Below are 27,297 nucleotides of genomic sequence, written 5' to 3' on the forward strand. Positions count from 1 at the left end.
CTTCAGTTCCTGTTTCACCATTAGGCAGAAGTTGTTTTTAGCTCTTGTCTTTCAGCATAGTGATTATTTGTGCACAAGGAGAATTTCATTGTTAACATCCATCTGGACATTTGCATAGTAGTTTATTATTGATTGCAACAGAACAAGGTGGCATCTGTTTGGACATACATTCAGCCACACAATGTTGAACTGCAAGGGAACTGTCTTACAATCTTTGTGGCGTCACACACATTCTCTGAGCAGATCAAATGCACATAGGTGTTGATAGACAAGCACACTGTGCCACATCAGCTTGTGACCCTCCCCTGGCCCCCGGCACCAGAGTCTCTTGTTAAGGGGTCAGAGTCAACGCCATCCTGTGTCGCCCTGCGATGTCAGAGACTCTGATAACGGGGCAGACGTCTGAGGATCTGCTGGCCGACTTTGAGACGCTGCTGAACGCTGGGAGTATTGACCTGAATGAGGACCACCAGATAGTGATCATCTCCAGCCCCGCCGGCCATGTGGGGCTCCACCCGGCCGTGGCCCCCACCAGCACAGGGGAGATCCTGCTGTTCGCTACCCCGCAGGGCCCGGCTGATGTGGGGCTCGAGGACAAGAGGCGACCGGCGCTTGGGAGACCTCCGGTGAGGCGGGGAGGATCCTGGGGGTGAATGGGAAGTTTAGTATTTGTCTAAGCCAGTGTTTCTCAAACTTTGACATTTCAAGGTCTCCCCTTAACTCAAAGTACAAATGGAACCAAATGGGCCCGTTAGGGTCCATTTGGTTCCATTTGTACACTGTCAGAGTTACAGACTTGTATGGGTCCATTTAGACCCCTCTAAAGGAACCCACAGAGTCCCTGGAATCCACTTTGAGAAACACTGGTCTAAGCCGACAGGGAGGGACTGTGAGGAACCAAGCAATCATCTAAGACAGTTTCAACCTTTTTCACATAACGGACCATTATTTATTCGGCATTTGAGCCAGGGACCACCGTTTCATGAGATTTTAGCCTCTCAGACCCAAGACTTGAAATATTTTGGAGAGATAACAGGTAATCGTTGACAAAACTAACACATTTTATACATTCTCTAATTGTGTAGACTTCTAAATTAAATAATGCAGATGTTTAACAATAATTTAACTATGAGAACGTAAAATGAAACCAAAAGGACCCGCAAGGGTCCTTTTGGTTTCATGTTAAGCTGATAAGAGTTACTAATTTAGCTGAGGAACACGTGGAACCCCCTCAAGGACCACTGCTGGTCCCTGGACCACTGGTTGAAAACCACTGATCTAAAGAAGTAATTTCTTGCACAGTTACACTGCCATTTATTTTCTAAACTGAAACTACCATCGCTGTGTATCTGTACTTAGAACCTTACCAATCATACCAGACTATTGGGTCCAATCGCATTTTGGAGAGTTCTAGACCATCAGCGATTACCAGTGTTTTGACCGATGTCAAGTGGAACATTTTATAATCAGTTTGGAAAAACCTACCTTTGATTAAAGTTTATATTTGAGAACATATTGCATGTCATCTGAGATGTCGGTCTACTTTATGCCAACATTTACATTATGACTTTTAAAAATTACCGGGGTTTCATACTGACCAGAGCCCCGTTGATGTCTGTAGTAATATTATAGTTAAATATTTCTAAAAGTATAAAACGTGTCAAAAAAAATATTGTGTACTACTGTAGCCTACTGGCAGTGTGCTTACTGTTTACCAAATGTAACACTGATTGATTAGATACTTTATTAGACAGAAATGTAAACGGCACACGGATCAGACATTTGATCAGGTTAGCGATTTGTGAAATTGGCTGTAGAAATACAAGTAAACTCATTTGAAGCTCTATAAAAAAAAACTAAAATGGCCAACCTACAAGCTCTCAACGCATCGCGATGTGGCGCATTGTGGACCTTGTAGTTCTGCAATTTGTGAAAGCGCTGTATAAATGCCGATGACGTCAAAGAGGTCAAATAGCAGTAATTGCAGGTATATTTGGTCGGGCTCTAATCTGTACAACAAGAGTGGCATCCATACAAATTTACGGTATTGATTTTAAACCACTTCACTCCTCATTTTTCATACATTTTCTTCACCGTTGTATTTGTTTTCTTAATTTCTCTGTGTCGTTCTTGCATTCTCTCCCCTTTTTAATTCATGGATTTGACTCCAGTGATCTTTTGACAGCTGACAGTTTGCTTCCTTCCACCTCCAGGTAAAGAGGAAGTTGGACTTGGACAGCGACCACCAGTACGTCAGCACTGCCCGACCTTCTTCCCTGGGCCGGGTACCGCCCTCTACACCTGCCCCGCCCCGAGGTACACCACAACCACACTGCTCTGCCTCTTCAGTACAAGAGGAGGTTTCCATACTTTTTTCTAGAGCCCGACCTGGTTTGGCCGATATATGAACTCTGCTTTATCGTCGCATCATAAAAAGGTCCCTCATTGCAGTTTCAAGAAAGGTGAAAAGAGATCAGCCATTACTTTAAAAAGGGCGGGGGGGGGGGGGGGGAACAAATATCAGTATTTGAAAATCCCATTGTACAACATAGTATAAATTGGGTTTAAGTGGTTAATGCCGTATTAAATGAAAATGTAACAAAAACTTGATCAGTGATCCGGGTCAAGAGTCAAGCAGTTAAATGTAGCTATATGGTAAAGCACAATATTGCACACAAACATACCTATTGATGGATATTGTTGGCAGATGGAGTATAAATCAAGCTTAAACTCTCACAAACCTCAATAGAAAATACACTCCTTATGCTTTTCATATTGTTTGTTCTTGTTTTATTAACCCATTTAGAACGGGTACACATTATTGTGTATCATTATTTTATGCTTTAACTATTGAAAAATAGCAGATATACAAGCTCACGGTGCGGCACCGAGTGCCACGCTGCGAGCTTGTAGATCTGCTATTTTTGAAAAATCGTGAAAATTTGAATTTTGACCCGATTCTATAAGTGTCTTTTGAATCCTTCTAAGATTTTTTGAAAAACCTATGTTTCTATGTCAGAAACCTGGCCAGCCATCGTCAAAGAAAAGGTCCTTTTCACTTAACTGGAGCTCAGTTAGTCTGTTCTTGAGAGACTGCTATGTCAGTGGTTCTCAAACTTTTTCATGTGAAGGACCCCCAAAATGACATGTATTTGGCCACAGACCCCCATCTCAAAATATTTATTTCCAGGGACCACCCAGAAGCAAAATTTGAGTTACAAACGTTCGCTTTGAAAATACATGCATTCAAAGATTTGCACACATTTTCACGACTTTTTCAAAAATAGCAGGTCTACAAGCTCACAGCGCGGCACTCGGTGCCGCGCTGCGAGCTTGTATATCTGCTATTTTTCACTGGTTAAAGCATTCAATAATTGTAGGCCTAAATAATGTTGTTATGCCTCCCAACTTGTCTTCCCCAGTCCCTCGACCATCGACAGAGAAGTCCAGATATGACACGTCGCTCAACCTGACCACCAAGCGCTTCCTGGACCTGCTGTCCCAGTCCCCAGACGGCGTGGTGGACCTCAACTGGGCCTCGCAGGTCCTGGACGTCCAGAAGAGACGCATCTACGACATCACCAATGTCCTGGAGGGCATCCAGCTCATCTCCAAGAAGTCCAAGAACAACATCCAATGGTTGTGAGTACAAGACTCTGAAACTCACTCAGTTTCAGAATCATTCTATTCTATTCCATGTCAAAATCTTGGTATAGGTTTTGTCAGATAAAATTATTGGGTTTCCCAATAGGCGGCCCGCGGGGGGCTACTGTCTGGCCCACACCAACCCCAGTAATATTGGTGGTATAAGAACAGCAACAACACTAGTATATCGTCGTTGTCGGGAGGAAATCTCGTGTCTCCAAATGTGTACGTTCTTTCGCAAAACATACAAGGCCGTCGCACAAAAGTAGTGAAAACAGCAGATCTACAAGCACACAACTCCTCGCACCGCAAGGCGCTGTGTGCTTGTAGATCGGCTGTTTTCACTAGTTTAAATCATTTTTAAAATGATAAATTCAAAACGAACGGTTTTGGACATACAATATTTTCACCCAACGAAAACTGTCGCTGGAGTAGTGGGAACGCCACCGTCGCCCTGTTGCGGCCCTCGGCTTGGTACCTTAGACATAATTCGGCCCTTGGGGAAAACTAATTGGGGAAACCTGGTATACACAAATAGCACAAATCCTTGCTTTCAAAATATCGTGAACAGGATTTAACCACATGAACACCAGTGTCCTGATTCAGGTCATGTCATGATCTTTGCACACATTTGGCGAAAAAATAGCAGATCCATTGTGAGATTGTGGATCAGATATGTTCGCCATTTGACGTACAGACACACAAAAGTCAGCACCAGATTTAAGAATGGTGACAGACAATTTGATTGCGCTCAACAGGGATGGTACTCACTAAAACTGTGTTTCTGACTTACGAGAGTAATGTCTATTTTATGCCCTGTATTGTCTAAAAAAATTAATGAAAAAAAACTTGCATCCGCAATTGGGCAGTGCTTTTATGAATACTACTTGTTATACCTGTTTATTTGCATTGAATTAACTGAAAACAAACAGATCGGCCTGTCGGTCACAAGGACCTTTCTCCAGATGTTGTTTGTTAACCTGTTTAACCGCTTTAACCCTGGTTGTTAAACATGTAGGGACTTGTTGTCCCCATTTTAGGCATGGTCGAAAACTTCTGTGAAATCTAAAACTAGAAATGACAAAAGTCATTACATATCAGTTCGCACTTGTCGTTTTCTTTAGCATAACAAAGAATAATAAATTACACAAAAATATTGCAGTTTGACATACAAACATGTTCTTCAAAAATCAAATATTTATGTAATTCATATGTAGCCTAAAGCCTCTATTGTCAGTAAAAGGGACCTACCAAATGGACCCATAAGGGTTTCTTTATTTGTTTGATTGTGCATTCTCGTGGGGTCTAAGTACATGTGCTTAGTTACTTTTCACTACTGTCATATACAGTACCTTGCATGAGAAAATTACCCAAATGGGTAAATATTTTTCCATTTACACTCTCATGGGGTGTATTCTTTTTTATTTTATTTTATTTTTATGATAAACGCCTAAATTACCTTTTTTCATCAAGCACTAACTGTATGTGTGTGTGTGATAATTGTAAGAGTCTATTTCATTTTTATTTGAAACCACTATAATTTGCCTAATGAAGAATCTGTACATGACCAGACATACAGTATGTGCTCTTATTTAAATAGCCTAAATGTAAACAACCTTATTTGTACTGGCATATACCAACGCAGCTTGTAGCAAATGGGGCTAAACGATCCTAATCAAGCAACAAATAAGCGTTCGTAGCCTCGCTCTGAGAACACAGCTGACGGCCGCTGCTAAATCAGGCAGCAGACGTACAGGCTATTATAGTTACTATAATATTATTAGGATATACAAAAGTGAATGGACGGTTTCAACTTGTCCTCCACTCCGCACAGGCACAGCGGCCCCACACCCACATAGACACACAGACTCTCACAGACTGTGACACACAGACTCTCACAGACTGTGTCAAGTTGCACAGCTTACACAGTCACAGAGACAACATCATGATACCGCGCTGCGCTTGCCAGTGTGATTTAAAAAAAAAAGCCTGACCCAACCCAAAGTCCGACAAATACATGACCAATTGAGCCCGGCCCAGCCCGTGCTGTACCGAAATCTTAAGCTACTTGGTCTTAAGGTTTTCCTCTTGAGGTATAAAGTCTGGTGACACGAGGTTACTAAGAGAAAGGGGACGGTCCCATTTAGATGCCTGTGTATGGGACAGATAAAGGGAACCAACACACACCGGCAGTGGACGCCGCACGTCAAAATATACACCCCCATTATTTTCAATGAACATACCCACACCGGCGGTGTCAGACGCGTGCACGCCTGGGTCTGACGCCTCGCCAGTCGCTCTGATACGCCGCTGTTCTATTTCTAGTTACTGCCGCGTGGTGAAAATGTTTTTCCCCACCAGAGGAAATGGAGGCGCAGCAGCCCGCAGCCGCTGTGTGATCGGTGTGTGGTTGCACTATATTCTACAGCAGGGATACTCAAACTTCTGAACCGGTGCGGTGGGCCACATTACAAAAATGACAAGGGGCCTCGGGCCAGTTGATAAAATGACGTTACTTGATAACTTTTCTCTTTTATTTGCTTTATTTCCACATAACTTAAGACAAGTGCTATGCGCATTATTTTATGGCTTGGAATTCCATTTTGCCTATATTCTGTCAATGACACAATTTGAAATTAAAGTAGCCTAATTGGCTACATTTTCTCTCTTTTTAATAATTCTGTGAAATTCAAATTATCATATTCCACACAAACACTAAAACAAACTAATGTACGTTTGTCTGGGTTGTTGTCTATCTGTCTGCATGCTATCAAGTGAGATAACATTAAAGATAGCTGAGCACATCTCTTTCAATTGCTTCACAATGTTATTCATGACTTGGCTCATGGCTAATGATGCAGTTGTTAAGTAGTAGTAGTAGATTTCAGTGGCCTCTTTGAAGATGTTTTGGCCATTATCTCTGGAACGCAAGGTCCAATCTGCTCAGTTTAAAGTGGGCCAGTCAAAATTGCGCGCGGGCCGGAGTTTGAGTATCACTGTTCTACAGTATAACTCGTAGTGAGCTGTGGTGCTATGCTCCTCTGCAGGGGGAACCGTATGGACGGGGCGTCTGCTGCTCGCTATAAAGAAGTGCAGAGAGAGGTGTGTGACCTGACGGACGCCGAGGACCAGCTGGACGAGCTCATCTCCAAATGCAACGTCCAGCTGCGACTGCTCACTGAAGACTCCCAGAACAAGAAATATCCTTTTGGTTTTCTAGACTTATTTATGCCTCTTTTCTTTTCTTTTACTTGGAGATAGATGGTCTACACTACACTACAGCACTGTTTCCCAAACAATGGGTCGGGGACCAATTTCTATGGGTTACGACTCGAAAGGTTTTTAAAGCTAAAGGTTTTTCTTAACATTTAGAGAGAGCGAGAGATGGTTAAAAATAATTGTATACATATAAAAAAAATAAAAAAAAATCGACGAAATTCCATAAATAGTCAAAATGGCTGATCTACAAGCTCGCAACGTTAAGTGAAGCGACATGTTGTGCGCTTGTAGATCTGCTATCGACATGAACATTTCGGGAATCACTGGTCTACAGTGGTTCCCAACCTTTCATGTATCAGGGCCAACTTGAAAATGGAGAGTTCATGGCCCACCCATCTGACCATTTAGCATGGCAGCTGTCAAAATAATGTCAAAAAGCAAGTTAAAAGGAATATAGCAAATGACCACACATCATTTCCCTGTGGCTCTTTCCTCTCGCCATTTTTGATTGGCCAGCTGTATGTTAATGAAGAGTGTGGTCATTTGTGACGGGCCAGCTGTATGTTAATGAAGTGTGGTCATTTATGATTGGCCCAACTGTATGTTAATGTCGGGGAGCATGGTCCTTCAGATGGTTGTTCTCAAAGTTGTGTGGGTGCAGTGACGCCTAACCTTCACCAGGGGGAGTTCTAACACAGCACTGCTTGGAAGACTCAGTTCTAGTGCAAGAACATCATTCTTGTCAAAGAACACAAAGGAGAGCAGGTAGTCTATTTGTTTATAGACAGACAATGCTTGACTGGCCCCACTTTACATCTCAGAATTACTACATCGACTTAAAAAAACGTGACATCTCTCATGTCTCAACCAGAAGCCTTCTGGTTGTTTCTAAGACCTAAGAAGGATGGCCGAGGCTCTGCACTGGTTGCTCCCACTCTATGGAACGTTCTTCGTTATAAAAAACATTCACTGTCTTAAGAATCTTTTAAGAACGTTAATTTGTTACGTAAGCACTTAGTGTTTTATTAATGTTTCTTATGTTGCCTCTTAGGATGATAAGATGCCTCTTATGATGATTATTGTGCAGCACATTGTAACAATGTTTTGAAAGGTGCTTCATAAATTAAGTTTACCAACTTGTTTGAAGATTGGATTTAATGCCAAATGCTAATTGGGGAAGCTATTGGGATGTAGAAGACATTAATTAGTAGAATCGGGTCGTCGGGTCTAAATGGGTTAAAATGAGGCTGTGAGCGGTCTGTTTAGTGAGTGTTTTGAGCAGTCTAACATGGCTGTTAGTGAGTGTTTTGTAATACTGGGAGCAGTCTAACATGGCTGTTAGTGAGTGTTTTGTAATACTGGGAGCAGTCTAACATGGCTGTTAGTGAGTGTTTTGAGCAGTCTAACATGGCTGTTAGTGAGTGTTTTGAGCAGTCTAACATGGCTGTTAGTGAGTGTTTTGTAATACTGGGAGCAGTCTAACATGGCTGTTAGTGAGTGTTTTGAGCAGTCTAACATGGCTGTTGGTGAGTGTTTTGAGCAGTCTAACATGGCTGTTAGTGAGTGTTTTGTAATACTGGATCAGTCTAACATGATGGCTGATGGTTATGTACAGGCATTGACACTAAGGCTTGCCCACCTGCCCCCGGCAGGTAAATACAACTTTGGGGCAGGTGAAGTTTGCTTTCAGGTTGCCCGACCGGGCAAGTGCTCATTTGAGAGGGGACACGACCGTCTATAAACACAACACAAGATATCTGTCTAAACAACTGAACGTGGCCATAAAAAATATATATAAAATGACGAAGTGTGAAACCATAGCAATCATAACTACCAAGGTATTTGGATTTGGAGGTATTGAGGTATGATTAAAAAAAATCTATTGAGTTAAATTGAGTGGTAATTAAAATCTTACCAATCATTTTATAATGGACGATTTACTTTTTGGGCAAGTGTACATGACCTTTGGGCAAGTAGAACATGACCTGTACTTGCCCGACGGGCAAGTGCCTCTTAGACCTTAGTGTCAACCCCTGATGTATGTGTCCTTAACCTGTGCTGTGGTCACGCTGGGCTATGTGCGCTGCCAGGACCTGAGGAAATCCTTTGACTCTCCGGACCAGCTGGTCATGGTGATCAGAGCTCCACCAGAGACCCAGATGCAGGTGTCTGAACCCAGCGAGGTACAACACGTGGTCGCACTTATTTTCAGATCATCGCAACTATTTAGCATATTCGTCATAATTGTTTCCATCTAGGTACCATTTACATCATTAAAAAAACAATTATTAAAAAAAATTGTGGAAATCTGCAAACCTTTGTTGGGGGCCGGAAGAACCAGACATTGGAGCTTAGCTACTTCCAGGAGCACCGCTCAAAAAAAAACGTTCCTATCACAGAAAGATTTGGCAGACCCCCATAGTAACTCTTAAGGACCCCTTAGGGGTCCCAGTGCCCTTGGCCCTTGCCATACTCCTCCCAATGAATCCTTCTCATTTGAATTCTTAACTTACCTGTAATAACTTTATTGACATTCTTCTAAAATCTTTTGCCTGTCTATGTTGTGATGTATGGGTTTGCATCACCCAAGGCATACATGGCAAAGACCTCGTCATTGCATGTAGATCTGATCATCATTATATAATATATTATACATTGCAGAGACCGGCCGGTCAATCCATATAGATCAGATCATTTCATGTTTCATTGAGCGGCATCTTTTATCAGCCCATCACTGACCAATCGCTCGTACATCAGACCTTTCCATACGTCCAATGCCAGCTCTTCAATATCATATATTCCACGATCATCTGCAGGTTTTCCGTTGAAATAGTTGTACAAGGTCTTCATGTATTTAACCGTCTTGATGTACTCTTCCAAGTATTTGTGGTATATTTGTGGTATCTGTTTAACATCGCTTGACTTCATTATCTCCTGGTACAAATGGTTGACATGAGCTTTCAGAAACTCCTTGGTCTCTGTGTGTAATCTGGAAGCATGTGACCCGGCACACAACCTGTAAATGGAATGAACGCAGCCGTTCCACGTTTCTCTGTCCACGCGGTCATGCTTCAAAAGTGCCTCAATTGTTGGCAGGATCCTGTTCCATGTCTCTTCAAAATCCACCTTCCGGGGCATCAAGGGCAACATTTTGATTCAGAATCTGGGAGATAATTCACTACAATTCACAAAAAAGTCAAGTTTTGTAACTCTTTGAGCCTCAACTATCAACTGTCTACTGTTTGTTTACACAGACTTTGCCAAGTGAGTGATCTGTTGCAATATATATAGGCCTATACACTGTGACGTATGACATCTCAAAAATAAAAATGTAGAGTTGTATGTATAAAAGACCGATTTGGGGGCCGATTTGAAAACTAATTCTGCGTGCGTGTTAATAAAAAATCGCACCCATGCGAAGTGAGCGGTGCAAACACGATGGCAGATTTCCTTGTATGTGGTTAATGAGGAGGAGTATGACAAACTATGACATCACTGTCGATACTATGACATGACATCACTATACTATGACATGACATATGACATGGGGTCCGCTCAATATCCCGACAGGCCGCTGTTCCGACTAGCGTCGGCAGGTTAGTTACTCGTCACGGTTACTGAGGTTAAGTTTAGGGTTAGAGTTGGGGTTAGTTTTAGTTTTAATGGTGGAAATCTGTGTTGTGAGCTTGTAGATATTTCCTTTAACACATTATTAGTGTGAATTGTCATTGTCAGCTCTTTTGTATAAAATTAATAGCGTTAAGTTATTTGCCGTATCTATCCTGTGCAACTTTAGTTTATAAAGCCTAAAAGCCATGCAGAAATAAAAAAATATATATATATATTTTTTCCTTCCAATGTTCAATGTGAACACAATTAAGCCTGACATCACTTCAAGTGGTACATATTTGTTGAGTCAGTGAACATATTTCAACAGAATATCGTTAATTCCCCTCTAACCTAGGTTATTCAGAACTATGACTTCAGTGAATAAAGACATCAAACTGGGAGGTATATTGTTGAATTGTGTATTTGAAGAGGTTTAGAAAAATTTGATATCTAAAAGCGTCATAATTGATGCTTGCTTTGAGCATAATTATTGTGACAACACTTGTAAGTCATACCGCCAACTCCTATGACCGACAAATGTGCTTTTTTAGTTGCAATGTTATGCCGTCCTTGTAAACCTTTGGAGTGGATGCAAACTGCAGAGGAAGGGATTTAGTGTAAAGAGTCCATAACAAAATAGCTATATGGATAGAAAGATTTGCGTGATGTCCGTTTGATATTCATCAGAGTCTAGACTCTAGAACATGTGTAAACATAAAACACGGAAAGTATAGGATTGTGCCGAGTGCGTACGTACGTGGGTTAGGAACCCTGCAAGAACAAGTTATACACAGACACTAGTGAATTTGTGCAAGCACATTGGCGTTTCCCGTCTATTCCTAATTTGTGGCTTGTTGTGTTTCAGGGTTACCAGATACAGTTGAAGAGTTCCCGCGGTGCCATCGATGTCTTCCTGTGTCCAGAGGACTGCTCTGACGTGTGCAGTCCTGTGGTTGGAAGCAGTCCCTCCAAACCCAGCTCTGACCCCGCCGCGCTGGCCTCCCCTCCACCCACCGACCAATTAAATTCCAGAACCCCTGCCTCCGCCCAGGAAGTGAGGTTGGCGTCGCCAGCGTCGACGTCATCGACGGCGACAGCGGCCTCCCAGCAGGACTCGTCCTCTCTGGTCTTAGGCGGTGAGACAGGTACTTTTATGTTTATTTACCGCCCTTTCATTTTGGCAGTGGTTCTCCCACCACATGGTCCCCAGCTAAAGTATGGAGTCTGTAACCAAATGGACCCTTTTGAACCTGTAACTCTTGAGTGCGTAAAATGAAACCAAATGGACCCGTACGGGTCCATTTGGTTTCATTTTACGGTCTCAAGAGTTGAATTATTGTTATACATCTGCATTACTTAATTTACAAGGAGTCTACACAATTGGGGAATGTAGAAGGATTGTTATTTTGATCAACGTTTGGGCCTGTTATCTCTCCCATAGCCTCGGAAACCCAGGCTTCTTTTGGCGATAGGAAGAAAAAGCCTCGCCGGTCGCGTTATGATCACTGTTGGAGGAAGTGTAGAATTTCCCTAACCAATCAGAGTGCAGAGAGCGTCGCACCGAATGTGTTGACGTCATGACGCAGCAGCGTTCTCTGCGCTGAGCAGAGGAGCAGAGGGGGGTGGGGGGAGGAGAACACATGCTATTGGCCAGGGACTCGCGGAGAGATTCGCCGCTCCCGCCCATCTGCCTACACAAACTGGTCCGCGTTAGGTTAGAGTGGTCTCCCATGGTAACGCATCAATACAGCATGGAATTGTGGACAAAATCTTATCCAACGATAACAAAATATCCCCAAACAAAGTTTGGTGCTGAGAGGCTAAAACTCATCAAATGGTGTTCCGTGGCTCAAATGCCAAATAAATAATAGACCCTTGATATGAAAAGGGTTGAAAACCACTGCATTATAGAATCAATTGCATTGTTTGTTTTGCGCCTCCGTACCACTCATCTCCCCTTCAAGGGTGTTGAGATCCGCCCGTCAGCTGAAACCTGTCATCCCAAAGACAGGTTTGACAACCAGAGGTGGCTGGCTGGCCGGCTGCGCCTTTTCAACTGCCCACATCATAGAGGTGACCAGTTGAAAAGTGACATATGAGCTGGGGGAATCTTTTGAAATGTAATATATATTTTTTAACATAGGAAAAGAAAATGGGATTTTTACTTCAGTCGTGACCCATACAAATTGGTCCGTGACCCACAAATGAGTCCCTACACTATTTGGGAAACGATGCTCTAAATGATAAACCTTTCTCTCGCTTACCTCTCCGTCCTCAACAGAATCATTTTCAGCGAGGTGACAACTTCTCTAACCTCTCTTGTCTTCCACAGAATCATTTCTGGGAGGCGACCCCTTCTCTAACCTCGGAGAGATGCCCGACTTTGACCTCTCGCCCCTCTCCTCGTCCGACTTCCTCAACGGAGAGGGTCTTCCGCTCCCGTTCGACGGCTTCATCAACCTGTCGCCGCCCCACAGCCACGACTATCACTTTGGACTGGAGGAACACGAGGGCATCAGTGAACTGTTTGACTGTGACTTTGGGGACCTAACACAGGTTCTGGAGGAGACTTAGGCCAAGAGAAGGAGGGTGGATTCCTCCAAACTAGCCTTACGAAAAATACATTTCCCCTGCGGGTCTCGAGGGAAGGTGGGAAATGGAAGTAGTGTAGACCTGACATGAGGAGTACCATGTAGGGGTTTCAAACTCCTTGGTGTGGAAGGATGCTTTGAGACGTTCCCTCAGCCCACCTTGAGAAAGAGTGCAGCGGGACTTCGCTGCTCCACGACTACAAGAGCAAGCCATCTCCTGCAAGAGTCTCAAACCCCCCCAAATTGTACAGCACAGATCTAGCACTTATCATTGCCCATTTACAAATTTTAGCAAAAGATTTTAGCTTTAGTATAGCTATTTAATTTATTTATATGAATGATGTTTTTATATTTTGTACTGAGGGATATTGGTTTTTGTTTGTGTGCTTTGTCGGCGGGTAATGACTTTTACAGAGTAGTAAGTCCAAAGTGTTGTTTTAACTCTTGAGTGTACAAATGGAACCAAATGGACTTGTAAGTGTCCATTTAATTCGGAGTTAAATTAACACTATATGAACATTCTACAGTGTAGAGCTGGTTTGGTAAACGCATCAACTCTTAAAGCTGGTTTAATACACAAGACCAGTGAAAAGACCTACAGGAACTGCACCCAATTCATGCTAATGAAACAGTCTATGAATCCTCGCGTTTCTTGGCCTGGCTTTCACAAATGCATTTTAGAGTTGTATTAGGGGTGTGATCAGATACACAACAGCGAGGGGGAAAAATGGATATTGACAAGATGGGGTCTAATAGTGTGGATCTCTTACTTCATGTGGCCAGCCTATGACACCAGTCATCGGATGTACATATGACTCCAACACTCCGTACTGTCAGGTGCCGACATGGCCTGTAGGAGTACGTGCAATGACCAGTATCACCCTCCCCGCCCAGCTTCGCTCCTCAAACACGGGCCGACTGTGTGCGCGTAGACACCAGACAGACGGATACACCGCGGTGGATTCAAAACCAAAACCTCCGTGGTGTTGGGCAGGGGCTTACCACTGTGCCACCTAGAGCGCCAGAGGAGAATTCTCTGATGTGATATGTTATAGCTCAGTGTTTCTCAAACTTTTAAATGTCAAGGTCTCCCCTTAACTCTGACAGTTCCGGGTCCATTTGGTTCCATTTGTACACTGTCAGAGTTACATACTTGTATGGGTCAATTTAGACCCCCCTAAAGGAACCCAGAGAGTCCCTGGAATCAACTTTGAGAAACAACGTTATAGCTGATAAAAACATGTCTAAAAAATGTGCACAATATGACGCTGATTGGTCCCGTGGTTTGGGAGATCAGCCACCAGACAAACACACACACACAGAGACCCTCTTCTAGATCCCGCCTACAGAGACACAACGTAAAAATGCAATGTTTAAACAAAGTGAAATCTTAAAGGTCCCAGTGCTGGTGTATGAACCAGTAGCAGTCTATGATCTATTCACATGGAACTCACAACAGAGAAAGAACATTGACTTTTCCACTAACTTTATTTGCACTGTGGCTGACATCGCATTGTCAGCTTGTAGATCACCAATTTCTTTCTTCTTTAAAGCCATTTCACAATAAGAGGGCCGTAGCCAGATGTTCATGAGGGTCTTTGACATGGAAACGTTTGGAATCCTCTAAAGTCAAACCTATAAGATGCCTAAAAAATAAGCCTTGTCCCAACTGGACTAGCAAGCAGGGGTAGTTTTGAGCTACAGTATCACCTCACATGGCATGTGATTTGACAACTTCGTTAATGAACACAAAGTTGGGCCTAAGATGCATTTGGGAAAGAGAACCCTGTCTTCTTTGAGGTCTCTTCAAATAACCTCCAGGTTAAGCTCAAGGTCAAGACGTTTGCTTTTTCACCAGACACCCAATAACGTTGACAAAACTAAGAAAGCATTGACGTACAGTAGTAGATTTGATGTTTACTAATGTTGTGACGAATCAAAGTGTCCGGGTTAAGGGTTTCCCTGTAGCGTGTCTAGTTGTGAAGCAGGGAATACTGAAGACAGATGGGATTTTTCTGCATGTGAAACTAATGGTGAAGAACGTAGTTAGGCATTTAGCCATAGTCTCAGGGGAGTGGGAGTACAGTCCTCAATCATTGATATTGATGCAAACAAACGTTCACAAGTGCAACGGTGAAGGTATGTAGATACATGATTGTACTAGCTCAGAAAACAACCACACTGTGTTTCTACTACATTCTGGGCATGTTCATATGCGAACATCCGGCAAAAATAGCAGATCGGCTATTTTGGCGTACAAAGTATGTAGAGTGTGTGGTTAGGGCTGTCACGATATGACATTTTACATGACGATTAATTGTCACTCAAATAATTGGCGATTAACGATTTAATTGTGTTTTTGTCGTTGATATTTACATTTCTGTTTTGGCTTTTAGGCTTTGAAGTTGTACATGGTAGATATGACACATAACCTAAATATACAAAGAAATTACTGACATATTTGACAACTTACTACTTAAAAAATAACTTTGATAGTGGAAATAGCCGATCTACAAGCTCACAACGCGTCGCATCGCGACGCGTTGTGAGCTTGTAGATCTGCTATTTCCACTATTTCGGACATTTTTCAACATTCACGATTATGACGATTATGACAAAATAATTGCGATAATGTCAAATAATCACGATTAGACGATTATGTAATAATTGTGACGGCCCTATGTGTGGTTAAAGGTTTCAGGCAGGGAAGACTGTAACAAATGTAATGGAGAGGGCCAGGCTCCAGAAACAATACTACTATTTTACATGTGTGGACCCAGGTTAAAACCCCTGCCATAGTTTGTATGTCTATTCCTATCCATAGTTTTAAGGAATGTGGCTGAGGAACCCTGTCATTGCTAACCTTAGTATTTGACTGTATTGGGACAGTAGAAGCACAGCAGTATTTCTTGCTTGTATTCAGGGCAGAGATGACTTCAGAAAATGCTACGTCTTACTCTGATTTAGCACAACAAATACGATATCAATTGAACAAGCTCACGACGCGTCTCGATGTGACACGTGAGCTTGTAGAGTGGATATTTTCATACGACAGTAAGTATAAATGAAGCTTAGCAGGGAATCTCGTAATGGGTCAGATCCATGTCCCTTGATTGGGAAATTAATGTTCATGCCTTAAATGACCTTAAATCAATGATCATGACGAGTTTTAAGTGTCTAAAATATTATTCCACCTGCCAGTTACAGTAAATCATGTTTTTACATTAGATTTCATGTTCATTTCATTAAGTTCCATGTTAGAACATTAACTTGTTTGTGGTTGTTTTCTCTTAGGAAAACAATGCTCGCTTCTAGTTCGTCATCTTATGCAATAACATGAAGTTGTGTGTCATGTATTAATGTATACATCAGTTTACTATCATGTCAACTTAAGATAACGTCTGCGTCTGAATTCTCTCATTGTTGATGTAATTCTTTTCAAGCTTTTTGTTTTATTCCCAGGGTTTGTGGCGTGTGTTGAAGATGTTTTGTGTGTTGTTAAACTTAATATTTATTTAATAGGGTGTTGGGAATTTCACACCAAGGAATATAAATACGGACCCTCGTACAGTATAGATTCAACCAGATTAGGGAGGAATAAAGAAGTAATGGAAGGGTTTAGGGTGTAAAAGTTATTTTTTCTTCATGATTTGTTCTGCATTTACTTTAGGTATTCATTTTGTTTTACTTGTGTAAAATGTATCTTATCATGTATGTGCAGTCTTTGAAATGAAACTATTTGTCTATGTATTTCTTGGAGAACTTGTTATTGAAAAATCTCAAAATAATCCCATTTGTTAAACTTGCCTTGTACCTATTTTATATGTACCGAAAATAGATTTTACTCTAAGAATCAAGTATTTTTATTAAGCAACAAGATCATCCAAAATCTAAATTAGCCCTGAAGCCCTGAAGATGTATATTTTGTGTGATAAAATAGATTAAGCGGTGAGCTTGTTGATCTGCAATTTTTGGCACGCAACAAAGTATAAATTATCATGATGCGTTGGAGTACATCTGGCTATTGCAGTCTCTGTCTGTTTTGACCTGAAAGCTTGTATATACCGGTAGTCTTTTCTCAGAACACCCACTTCAAATTCAGTCCCAAAATGGTTTCATTTTTCTTTCTTAAAATGGTGGCTTTCTGGAGAGGTTTTAATAGGCACATAGGTTTATTTCAAAATATATGTGTGTGTAACCCGTTGAGTAATATTTGTTTATTTTGACCTCTGGTTTAATTTACTTTACAAATGGCAGCTCAGCTAATCAATGTTGTTTGCTTCGCTTCATGCAAGATGTTTATTTTGATATTTCCTTTTTTTCTCCATGCATGACGAATGCAGTGCCTTATCGAGGTGGGGGTAAGGGGTCTTTTAGATCTTGGTGGGGTTGTTTCCATTGTGTTTGTTAAAACCCATTTAGAACGGGTACACATTATTGTGTATCATAATGTATGCTTTAACTATTGAAAAATAGCAGATATACAAGCTCACAGCGCGGCACCGAGTGCTGCGCTGCGAGCTTGTAGATCTGCTATTTTTGAAAAATTTGAATTTTGACCCGATTCTATAAGTGTCTTTTGAATCCTAAGATTTTTTGAAAAAAACCTGTATGTCAGCAATCTGGCCAGCCATCGTCAAAGAAAAGGTCCTTTTCACTTAACTGAAGCTCAGTTAGTCTGTTCTTGAGAGACTACTATGTCAGTGGTTCTCAAACCTTTTCATGTGAAGGACCCCTAAAATGATATGTATTTGGCCACGGACCCCCATCTCAAAATATTTAGTTCCAGGGACCACCCTGAAGCAAAATTTGAGTTTGTTCAATGTGTATAATATGTTTCCATGTGGTGTTTGCTATTCGACCACTTGACCACCATAAAAAGAAACTTTTCAATTTCTTTAGAAAATGGCTGATCTACATGCTCACAAACGTGTATTGTAGCTCATATGTTCCAATCATTTACAAAATGTATTTATTTTTATTTAGAATGGCATGCCCAAAATTGGGACACCAGAATGACAGTGGTTAAGTATAAGTTTCTTACTCACTAAAGGTGATTAATTTACTCGATATTTATCGTTTTCCGAATTGTTTGTGTCATGAGTGCATTAACACAGAACTTCAATATTACACAGTGATGAGGCAACAACATTTTTCGGAACAAGATAGAATTTCAACACAAATAAAAGGCATTGATTTGTAGGCGTCAATTGTAGAGTTGATGTGAAATCATGCTCGCCCCGCAGATTGTCGCATTGTTTGTCATGCCCTGTTGTGTGAAGACCTTTAGCTAAGTGGATTCAGTCTTATGCTTAATTTATACTCCATCGTACAACGATATTACACCCTGAAAATAGATGATCTATCCACAATGGTATACTGTAGATCAGCTATTATCTGCTGTTTTCATACAATGAAGTATCAGTCAGGCTTTAGAATCTTAGTCATGTGCCCTTTTCCATACACGGATGAATGTTTAAGTTTAAGAAACAGTATAAGATGTTAATTTCCTTTGTGCGAAAGCCATGTGAAATAGAAAATCAAATACATCTCAATTAGGGTGTGAGTTGATGCCAAAGACTAAAGACACATTAAGTACTTAATATTCATTGCCAAAGGCTTTTTTTCTTCTCAGCCAACCTTTAACCCCTTAAACCCCATATGGTTGACCGGAGTCACTCAGGGCTTTATACTAGGGTCTTTTCTGTTATCGTTAGAAACTTTCGCTGGAAATTGCGGATCGACAAGCCCACAATGTTGTGAGCTTGTCAATCTGCTATGTCCTGTGAAAGCTTTCTCCACAATATGGATGCTGGGGTTTCATGGGTAAATGAGAAGATTAGATTAGTCCAGTGGTTTATTAGCCCTGAAGATAGAAACCAACAAACAAGGCAAAAACATTATCTCCCTGCCTTCCACCTGCCAAAATAAATAAATAGACTATATCCTATTCAATTGAATATGAACTTGTCACAAGGATCATCATTACAAACCCACGCAGTGGGCACACAAATCTCTTCACCTGAAGCCGATCTACATGCGGCCTCCATTGTAGAATAGGGACACTAGGTTTCCAGTGGTTAAATATAAAGGTTGTCTAATGTTATTAACCATTCAAATATGCACAACACAACCTTTTATTATTCCAGGAGAGAAATAACAGAGATTTTCCATTCTGGGATTAAATACAAATAGACTTCAAATGCAGGAATAGAATTTATTAAAGTTAATTTGTGATACAGCATTTAGTAATTAATGAGATAAAATATTGTAAATAAGAATCAAATGAAATCAAAATCATTTGAAAAATCAATATCATAATTCATAAAATCTTTCCATTTTTGTTTTTGTGAGCAAAAACATGAGCAAAACGTTGACAGACCAGTAACCTGCGAGTAACATAATTATGAGTAGTTTACAGCCACAGGTCAGTGGTTGGAAGAACATGAAGGAACCTCAGCGATAGAAGATCAGCACGGCGGCCTCAGTAATTTGCTTGGTTGCACTAAAACCTCTGCCGGTCCCGTAGCCACTCCAGTCGAAGGAACTGAAGTCACCGCACTGTTTAGGAGCTGCCTCTGGGAAGTATCCTCCTCCACCAATGCAAAACTATCAATATGTGGAAATATGTGCAACACACACACACACACCACTGAGTTATATGTGACAGTAAAAGAAGGTCAATAAATGTTACAAAAACAAGAGGGTTCCTGAGCACCTCCTGTACCTCCTCCCTCCCTTAGTACTACTCACATGTTCAACATTGCAGCCAAGAGGCTTGGATCCAGAGCACAAGGCCAAGGCAGCACGTTCATTATTGATTGCCCTGAAGGAGATGTAGCCTGGTTCTAAATCAGCTGAAGGAGAGCACAATAAATACATAAAATGTATGTAGTGTTAATATTATCGTACAGTTTTATACATATTTCGCATAGAATAATATATTACACACATGATGTGTTTGTATTAGTAGTGGTGTAGGCTATATGGAATTATAGGTCCCGGATTCGCCTCCCGGCCAAGGCTACAGTAATAGTATTCCATTCAACCATCCATCTTCAACCGATTATCCGGAATCGGGTCGCGGGGGTAACAGTTACAACTGAGATTTCCATATGTCCTTATCCCAAGCAACTTCCTCCACTCCCTCAGGGAGTAGACCGAGGCGTTCCAAAGCCAGTTTGGAGATATAATCCTTCCATCTGGTCTTTGGTCTGCCACGGGGTCTCCTCCCATGGGACGTGCATCGAGGGCCTTCCTAGGAAGGCACTCGGGGGGCATGCATACCACCTAAGCTGACTCGTTTCCAAGTGTAAGAGCAGTGGTTCTACTCGAAGTCTCTCTCGGGAGACTGAACTTCTCACCCTATCTCTAAGGGAGATACCAGCCACCCGTCTGAGGAAACCCATTTCGGCCGCTTGCACCTGCGACCTTATACTTTTGGTCATGACCCACACTTCATGACCATAGGTGAGAGTAGGAACGAAGATTGCTCGGTAGACAGAGAGCTTTGCCTTCCGGCTCAACTCTTTTTTTCTTCACCACAGTCCGATTTAGCGACTGCAAAACCGCTCCGATTCTCCGGCTGATCTCTTTCTCCGTCTTTCCCTTTCTCTCATTCGTGAACAAGACCTCTTTTCATCATTTGTATCTCCCTCTCTGTCCACAGTGATTTGCACACAATACTAAGTACTAGACTACATACGACAAAACATACCTCTTGCATTGGGCCCATAAAAGTTTCTTACGGTGTCATCATTCCCATAGTCGTATGTAATAGGGATGGATGGTCCATTGTCTCTTTTGCAATTCCCTACAGCATACTTTACTGGGTACCGCTTAAGAATTGGAAGAAATGGGCATAGGATAAAAATCTGATAGTCATACACTGTTTAAGCATAATGAGTTTTGATGTAAAACATAAATACTGACTGTGCCAAGAAAGGATAAAATGTCTTATCTTAATATTACAATCAAGAGTTATAAAACAAGGTTTTGAAACAACATGTCATTCTGATTCAGGTAATTACAATTTGACTTTCCTTTGATCTTACTTGGAAAAGGTTGAAGAGGTTCCCACCATACCCTTTCAAGAACTGATTGGTGGTGTGGTGTCGTAGGATGGCAGCGGTCGTCCAGTTGCTCACTGGAGTGATGTTGGGAACGTGCCACACTGCTACATCCCCTGCCTCGATATCATAGTAGCCAGGATTCTGTCAAGAAATATAATTGGGTGAACAAATAGGCCTACATGAATGAAATATTATACTATGTAGGTAACAAAGTTATATAGTAACAACAAGTTACGTAACATAAATTCAATGTAGTGGCTACAGCAGTGAGAATTTGGAAAGAAATCATTATTACAATCATTATGTGAAGGACCTCCCTAAGGATGGATTGGATATGTTATTATTATTATTAGTTTATATATATATATATATATATAACATTCACCCAGTTTTAGCAAAGAAAGCTGTTTGAATGCCACCAGTCTCTAGTTGAGTGAACCATTTAGAAACTGGCTTGCATAGGTCTGTGTGTGTCTTCATGAGTAAGGTGGAAACATGGGAGTTACACTATATAGAAGTCAAACTAGAACTGCATTCTGTTGAGGTTCCAGCTTGTGCACAGCAGGCCAGTAGCAGCCAAATGCAGTACTTGCACGTTCTGCTGGCACAAGCAATAAAAGCGATGCTCCCATTAACTGCACATCAGGCATTAACATTGAGATCACTGCGGATCAGTCAAAAAGTGACCTGCTGTACCTTGAAATCATCAGAGGTAGCTCCTGCTGCTGTTCCGAAAGCGTTTCTGTTGGCCCAGTTGCCATCACCGCCTGGCAGGTTGGCATTGCTGCCTTGCTGTGAGGTCCAGCGGTCACCCACTGTACATTTACCATTCATGTTGTTCTCATGGACACTCGCTACCAACGTCCAGCCTCCACCTGCAGTTGTCATGTCACAGAAAGTCTGGTATTCCTCACCATCAGCAGTCCTGAGGCTGTAAATGCCATCTGAAGGGTAGAAAAGGAACAAACATGAGGCAAATAAAAGCACACAAAGTTGAAAAAAAAACACACCAAATAGAAAGAAAGGCAGCAGTGAAGCTGCTGTGTCCTGAATGAATCTCTTCACCTTCATTCACATTCAGTCCCTCTTTCAGTTGTTTACAGCTTCGGGCCCCAGGGATCACTCCTGCACAGGGAAAATCAAATTGTTACTATTGAGACAGACAGTCTCTCTCTCTGTCTCTCTCTCTGTCTCTCTCACATTGTACTCAAAGGTCCTGCTTTTAATGAGCAAAACGAATATAGTCTTAATACTCCATGCTTAATGTTTTGCATAAAGCAGTTTGAATTTTCTTGTTGAACTGTGCTAAATAAACTTGCCTTGTTTTGCTGTGTTACAGGAGCTGCTGACAGTACCTGACACATGGTGCACGGCCATGCAGGCGATGAACAGGAAACTCCAAAAGATCATGGTGACTGAGGAGGAGGAAAGAATGACAATAGCTCATACCACAAAATAGAAACGTTCTGTCAATAAAAGTTGGATTCATTTGAACATATTACATCTAATGTAGTGTTACGAGTGTGCGTATGCAGTTGAGCGGAGTGGAGTGTCAGTATGTGTAGGCAATGCTGTCCACCCACACATGCACTTTGTTTGGTTCTCTGTATTAGTTATGTTTTGAGTCAATGTAGTCATCTTGTAATGTGGGCCACGGAAGCCGGATCTTTGTATATATGCCTACATTCTAGAGTAGAAGATATTAGGTTTTGTTGTAACTTTAAATGATTGTTTGTGTCAGGTTAGTGGGTTGAACTCATTAAACCACTAACATTATTATGTGTCATATGATCTTTTTTAAACATTTTCCAATTCCTGTAAATATTATATTATATTACGTTATTAAATAAAAACGGGACGCAACATGTACCCTTAAATCAACAAACACGCTGTTAGAGAGGATAATCAACAACCATGTATATGTGATTCAAATAAGACAGACAGCAGATAAATCATGAACTTACCGTATTCAATTAGACAGGCAGGACTGCAGCATGCAGTGCTTGCTGATCTTCTTATAGATACCTTTATGGCTTCCTTATTGTTATGGCTGTTCTTTGTAATTTCACCCACCCTGAAGAGAAAACAATAATAAACCCATTATATGACCTAAGTCCTGCTTGCTGGTGGTTCATTGGAAGGTTCTAGAGGGGGTCACACATCTTCATGTTGCACCTCAGTTACTCTAGGCTCGGGTCGTAACACGATTCAAATAAAACAGACAGCGGGTCAATCTTGAACGTATCTTATTCAATTGGTAGGACTGCAGCATGCAATGCTTTCAATCTTATAAGTGATGTGGATACCCTCTGACAAAGCAATCTCTGAAACCAGTTGAATGGATGACACAGTCCTCTGTGGTCCTCAAAGTTGTAAACTGATGTAATAACATGCTGTTGGAGAATTACATATACATAGCATCACAAATAAATTAAAACTTTGTTTGAACATTCATGAGAAAAGTAAACCTTTCTATCTTTTCTGCACAAGGAAACCTGGCCTTGGATTGTATTTTTCGATTCTGACCGAAATTAGTATCTATGACAGCCTTCCCCAAGTAGTGTCGGAGTTCAGTTTTTAAGGCCCTTACGTCATTATCGTTATTATATTTCCCCTACAGTAACAGAAGGGATGTTCATGTACAATTTACCAGTGAACTAGAAAGGAGAAATAAAGTTTATTGTCTGCTTTATTGGCTGTTAGGTAAATCATATCAACACTGTTTAATAAATGGCTATAAATGAAGTCACTCCAACACAGAACATTTGTGTGTATCAAAGGCGAAAGGATACCTTTATGGCTTCCTTATTGTTTCCTTTATGGCTGTTCTTTGTCATTTCAATAGACTGTGCTGCACCACAGACACAGTTCTTATAGAAGGGACTGTGTGTGTGTGTGTGTGTGTGTGTGTGTGTGTGCGTGTGCGTGTGCGTGTGCGTGTGCGTGCGCGTGCGCGTGTGCGTGTGCGTGCGTGCATGCGTCATTGATTGAAGACTATTAGAGGTTTTCATAGGAAAGGGTGCGGTTTCATCATAGTACAGACAGTTCACTGGTCCAAGGTCAACTAAAAGCATAGGCTACACTCAAAAAAGCCTATGGCTTGTTAGTGGGCTCGCCTGAAAGGCGAGCATACTCTAGATATTGTCATTGTGGGCTCGCCTGTAAGGCGAGCACACTTTAGATATTGTCATTAGTGTGGTTGCCCTAACAGGGCAACACACTATAGTTCTAGGGAAACTTTCTTTCTTTCTTTCTTTCTTTGGCGATAAACTTTTTTTCGGCGCGTTTCACCGCCCACAGTTTTTGCGCCACACACTCGCGCCATATGTCAAATCGACCGGTTTCATCGGGAATCGTGTGCTATTATTTCGCTAAGAGAAAAGCTGTATCGCTTAATTGATATTAATTTATTAGTGAATTAAATTTCCCCCTTGACTTATAATGGGAATCGCAAAAACTCACATTCAATTATTTTTCTCTCGCAAACCATAGGGGCTACAGTTTCAAAACTTGGAGAGGAGATTCATAATGATTTCAAGGATTAAATAAAAAATTATGTCGTCAGTCGGCCTCATGGTGGCGCTATAACAGCCCACTTTACCTTTCGGCCTCTAACTCTTGAACCGTAGGTCGGAAAATTAAAATTATTTTTTCCCTGGATTCCTTCGGTCATGACGCATCTCCCCATATAGGCCCCGCCCATTTGGCGTCAGGATAGATTTTCCGCCATTTTGAATTTTCTTCAAAACACACTTTTTGCTCCTTTTCCTACATATTTTCTCCAAATGTCACAAAAATCGGTACACATAATCTATGGACCCATGCGATAAACATACTCAAGCGATATTTTGATAGTCCATACCGTTCGTCCGTAACAGGCTTCCAAAGTTAGCGGAAGGGGCCCGTTTCACAATAAATAGCCATAAATCACGAACGAAATGTCCAATCAACATCAAATTTTAACCACAAGTCGCGGGTGGGATACTCAACAAATCCACAAAAGCATTTCCACCTCGACCCATAGGGGGCGCCACAACCGCGCAAAACGTAACCATTTTGTGCCAAAACGCGTTTTTCAGGGGGAACGACCCTCTCAAAACGAAACAAAAACTATCTTGGGAGAGACTTGACAACTTAATCGCCTTGTGAAATTTGTGGGAGGAGCCTAACCGTATCCTTACATCAAGAACGCAGGATCCCAACGGAACCTTTTCGAATCGCGCGTCGCACGGCCCCGACGGTATCCGTCCCGACGTCCTCTCCCTCGGGCCACGGCGTTTTCCTCAGGGTCCCGGAGGCGCATCCCCGCTGCTCGCGCCGGGGCAGGGCGGGCAACCACACTCGCAATTTCACAAATTGCAAATTTTCTAGTTATTTATTTATCAGTAAGTTCTCCTCAATATTTTGGCACCTTTCTACTCCTACATACTTAGTGAGAAAATGAAAATAAAAACATCAATGTGTTCAGCTTACAGTAGCGAAGTGTGCTATTATTTTTTACAGCAATCGGCCAAATGGTGGCGCTGTAGGAAGCCTTCGAAAGTGCGAACTTTGAACAGATAGAGCTCATGCTCTGTTTGAGGTACAGTAATGAAACCTGTATACACGTATGCGTCTCCTCATGCCGAACAACTTTTATGCTCTGACTTTTAACCTCTGACCATTAGATCCCCCAGAATTTTGAATTATATGAAAAACAGTAAAATCTAACTCCTCCTGGGATTTTTGCGTTACGCGCACAAAACTTTTTTCACATGAACTTTGGACCAATATGGTCAAACTGTCAGGTCAGATTTCTTTTTTAAATTGAAACATGCTTTTTTAATAATTCAATGAATATTGCAGTTTTATGCAAATTATTCTTCTGCCTCTAAATCATACATGCAAAGTAACATGTTCATGGCATTTGGCAAAGATGTAGAGTGTTAGTCCAAATATCACTAAAACCAATCTTACTCCAATTGGCCAAAGGGGGGCGCTATATCATTTTGAGCAGTTTGTGAAACGCTTAAACCTGTTAGGATTTTTTTTGCAATTTGCATGAAACATTCTACACACAATCTAAGGACCTTTATCTAATATGCCTATGAAGTGCACACACAAAAATAATTAAAAAATAATTGTTCAATGTGTATAATATGTTTCCATGTGGTGTTTGCTATTCAACCACTTGACCACCATAAAAAGAAACGTTTCAATCTTTAGAAAATGGCTACATGCTCACAAACATGTATTGTAGGTCTTATGTTCCAATCATTTACAAAATGTATTTATTTTTATTTAGAATGGCATGCCCAAAATTGGGATTAAAGTGGTTAGTATAAGTTTCTTACTCACTAAAGGTGATTAATTCACTCGATATTTATCTTTTTCCGAATTGCTTGTGTCATGAGTGCATTCATACAGAACTTCAATATTACACAGTGATGAGGCAACAACATTTTTCGGAACAAGATAGATATTCAACACAAATAAAAGGCATTGATCTGTAGGCGTTAATTGTAGAGTTGATGTGAAATCATGCTCGCCCCGCAGATTGTCGCATTGTTTGTCATGCCCTGTTGTGTGAAGACCTTTAGCTAAGTGGATTCCGTCTTATGCTTAATTTATACTCCATCGTACAACGATGTTACACCCTGAAAATAGATGATCTATCCACAAAGGCCTACTGTAGATCAGCTATTATATGCTGTTTTCATACAATGAAGTATCAGTCAGGCTTTAGAATCTTAGTCATGTACCCTTTTCCATACACAAATGAATGTTTAAGTTTAAGGATAAGATGTTAATTTCCTTTGTGCGAAAGCGATGTGAAATAGAAAATCAAATACATCTCATTGAATAATTATAAGTAATTAATTAGGGTGTGAGTTGATGCCAAAGACTAAAGACAACATTAAGTACTTAGTATTCATTGTCAAAGGCTTTTTTTCTTCTCAGCCAACCTTTAGCCCCTTAAACCCCATTTGGTTGACCAGAGTCACTCAGGGCTTTATACTATAGGGTCTTTTCTGTTATCGTTTGAAAGTTTCGCTGGAAATTGCGGATCGACAAGCTCACAATGTTGTGAGCTTGTCAATCTGCTATGTCCTGTGAAAGCTTTCTCCACAATATGGATGCTGGGGTTTCATGGGTAAATGAGAAGATTGGATTAGTCCAGT

General features: G+C 41.3%; 2 protein-coding genes across 2 annotated transcripts; one reads left to right on the forward strand and one right to left on the reverse strand.

Moving 5' to 3' along the window:
- The first annotated feature begins 155 nt into the window (after positions 1 to 155).
- e2f1 (E2F transcription factor 1) lies at positions 156 to 13,097 on the forward strand. The gene is made up of 7 exons (XM_080733476.1): positions 156 to 626; positions 2,214 to 2,316; positions 3,423 to 3,642; positions 6,693 to 6,845; positions 8,933 to 9,047; positions 11,339 to 11,609; positions 12,806 to 13,097. The coding sequence occupies exons 1-7, from the start codon at positions 372 to 374 to the stop codon at positions 13,045 to 13,047; spliced, it is 1,359 nt and encodes a 452-aa protein (XP_080589602.1). The 5' UTR covers positions 156 to 371; the 3' UTR covers positions 13,048 to 13,097.
- Positions 13,098 to 19,520: 6,423 nt separating this feature from the next.
- LOC308290949 (intelectin-like) lies at positions 19,521 to 22,546 on the reverse strand (the record flags this gene model as incomplete). The annotated part of the gene is made up of 5 exons (XM_080732864.1): positions 19,521 to 19,673; positions 19,818 to 19,921; positions 21,145 to 21,277; positions 21,833 to 22,080; positions 22,492 to 22,546. 5 exons carry the CDS (start codon positions 22,544 to 22,546, stop codon positions 19,521 to 19,523), a joined length of 693 nt encoding a protein of 230 aa, XP_080588990.1.
- Between the last annotated feature and the right edge of the window lie 4,751 nt (positions 22,547 to 27,297).

Source organism: Nannobrachium achirus (genome assembly GCF_963921795.1).
Source record: "Nannobrachium achirus genome assembly, chromosome: 9".
Taxonomy (NCBI): domain Eukaryota; kingdom Metazoa; phylum Chordata; class Actinopteri; order Myctophiformes; family Myctophidae; genus Nannobrachium; species Nannobrachium achirus.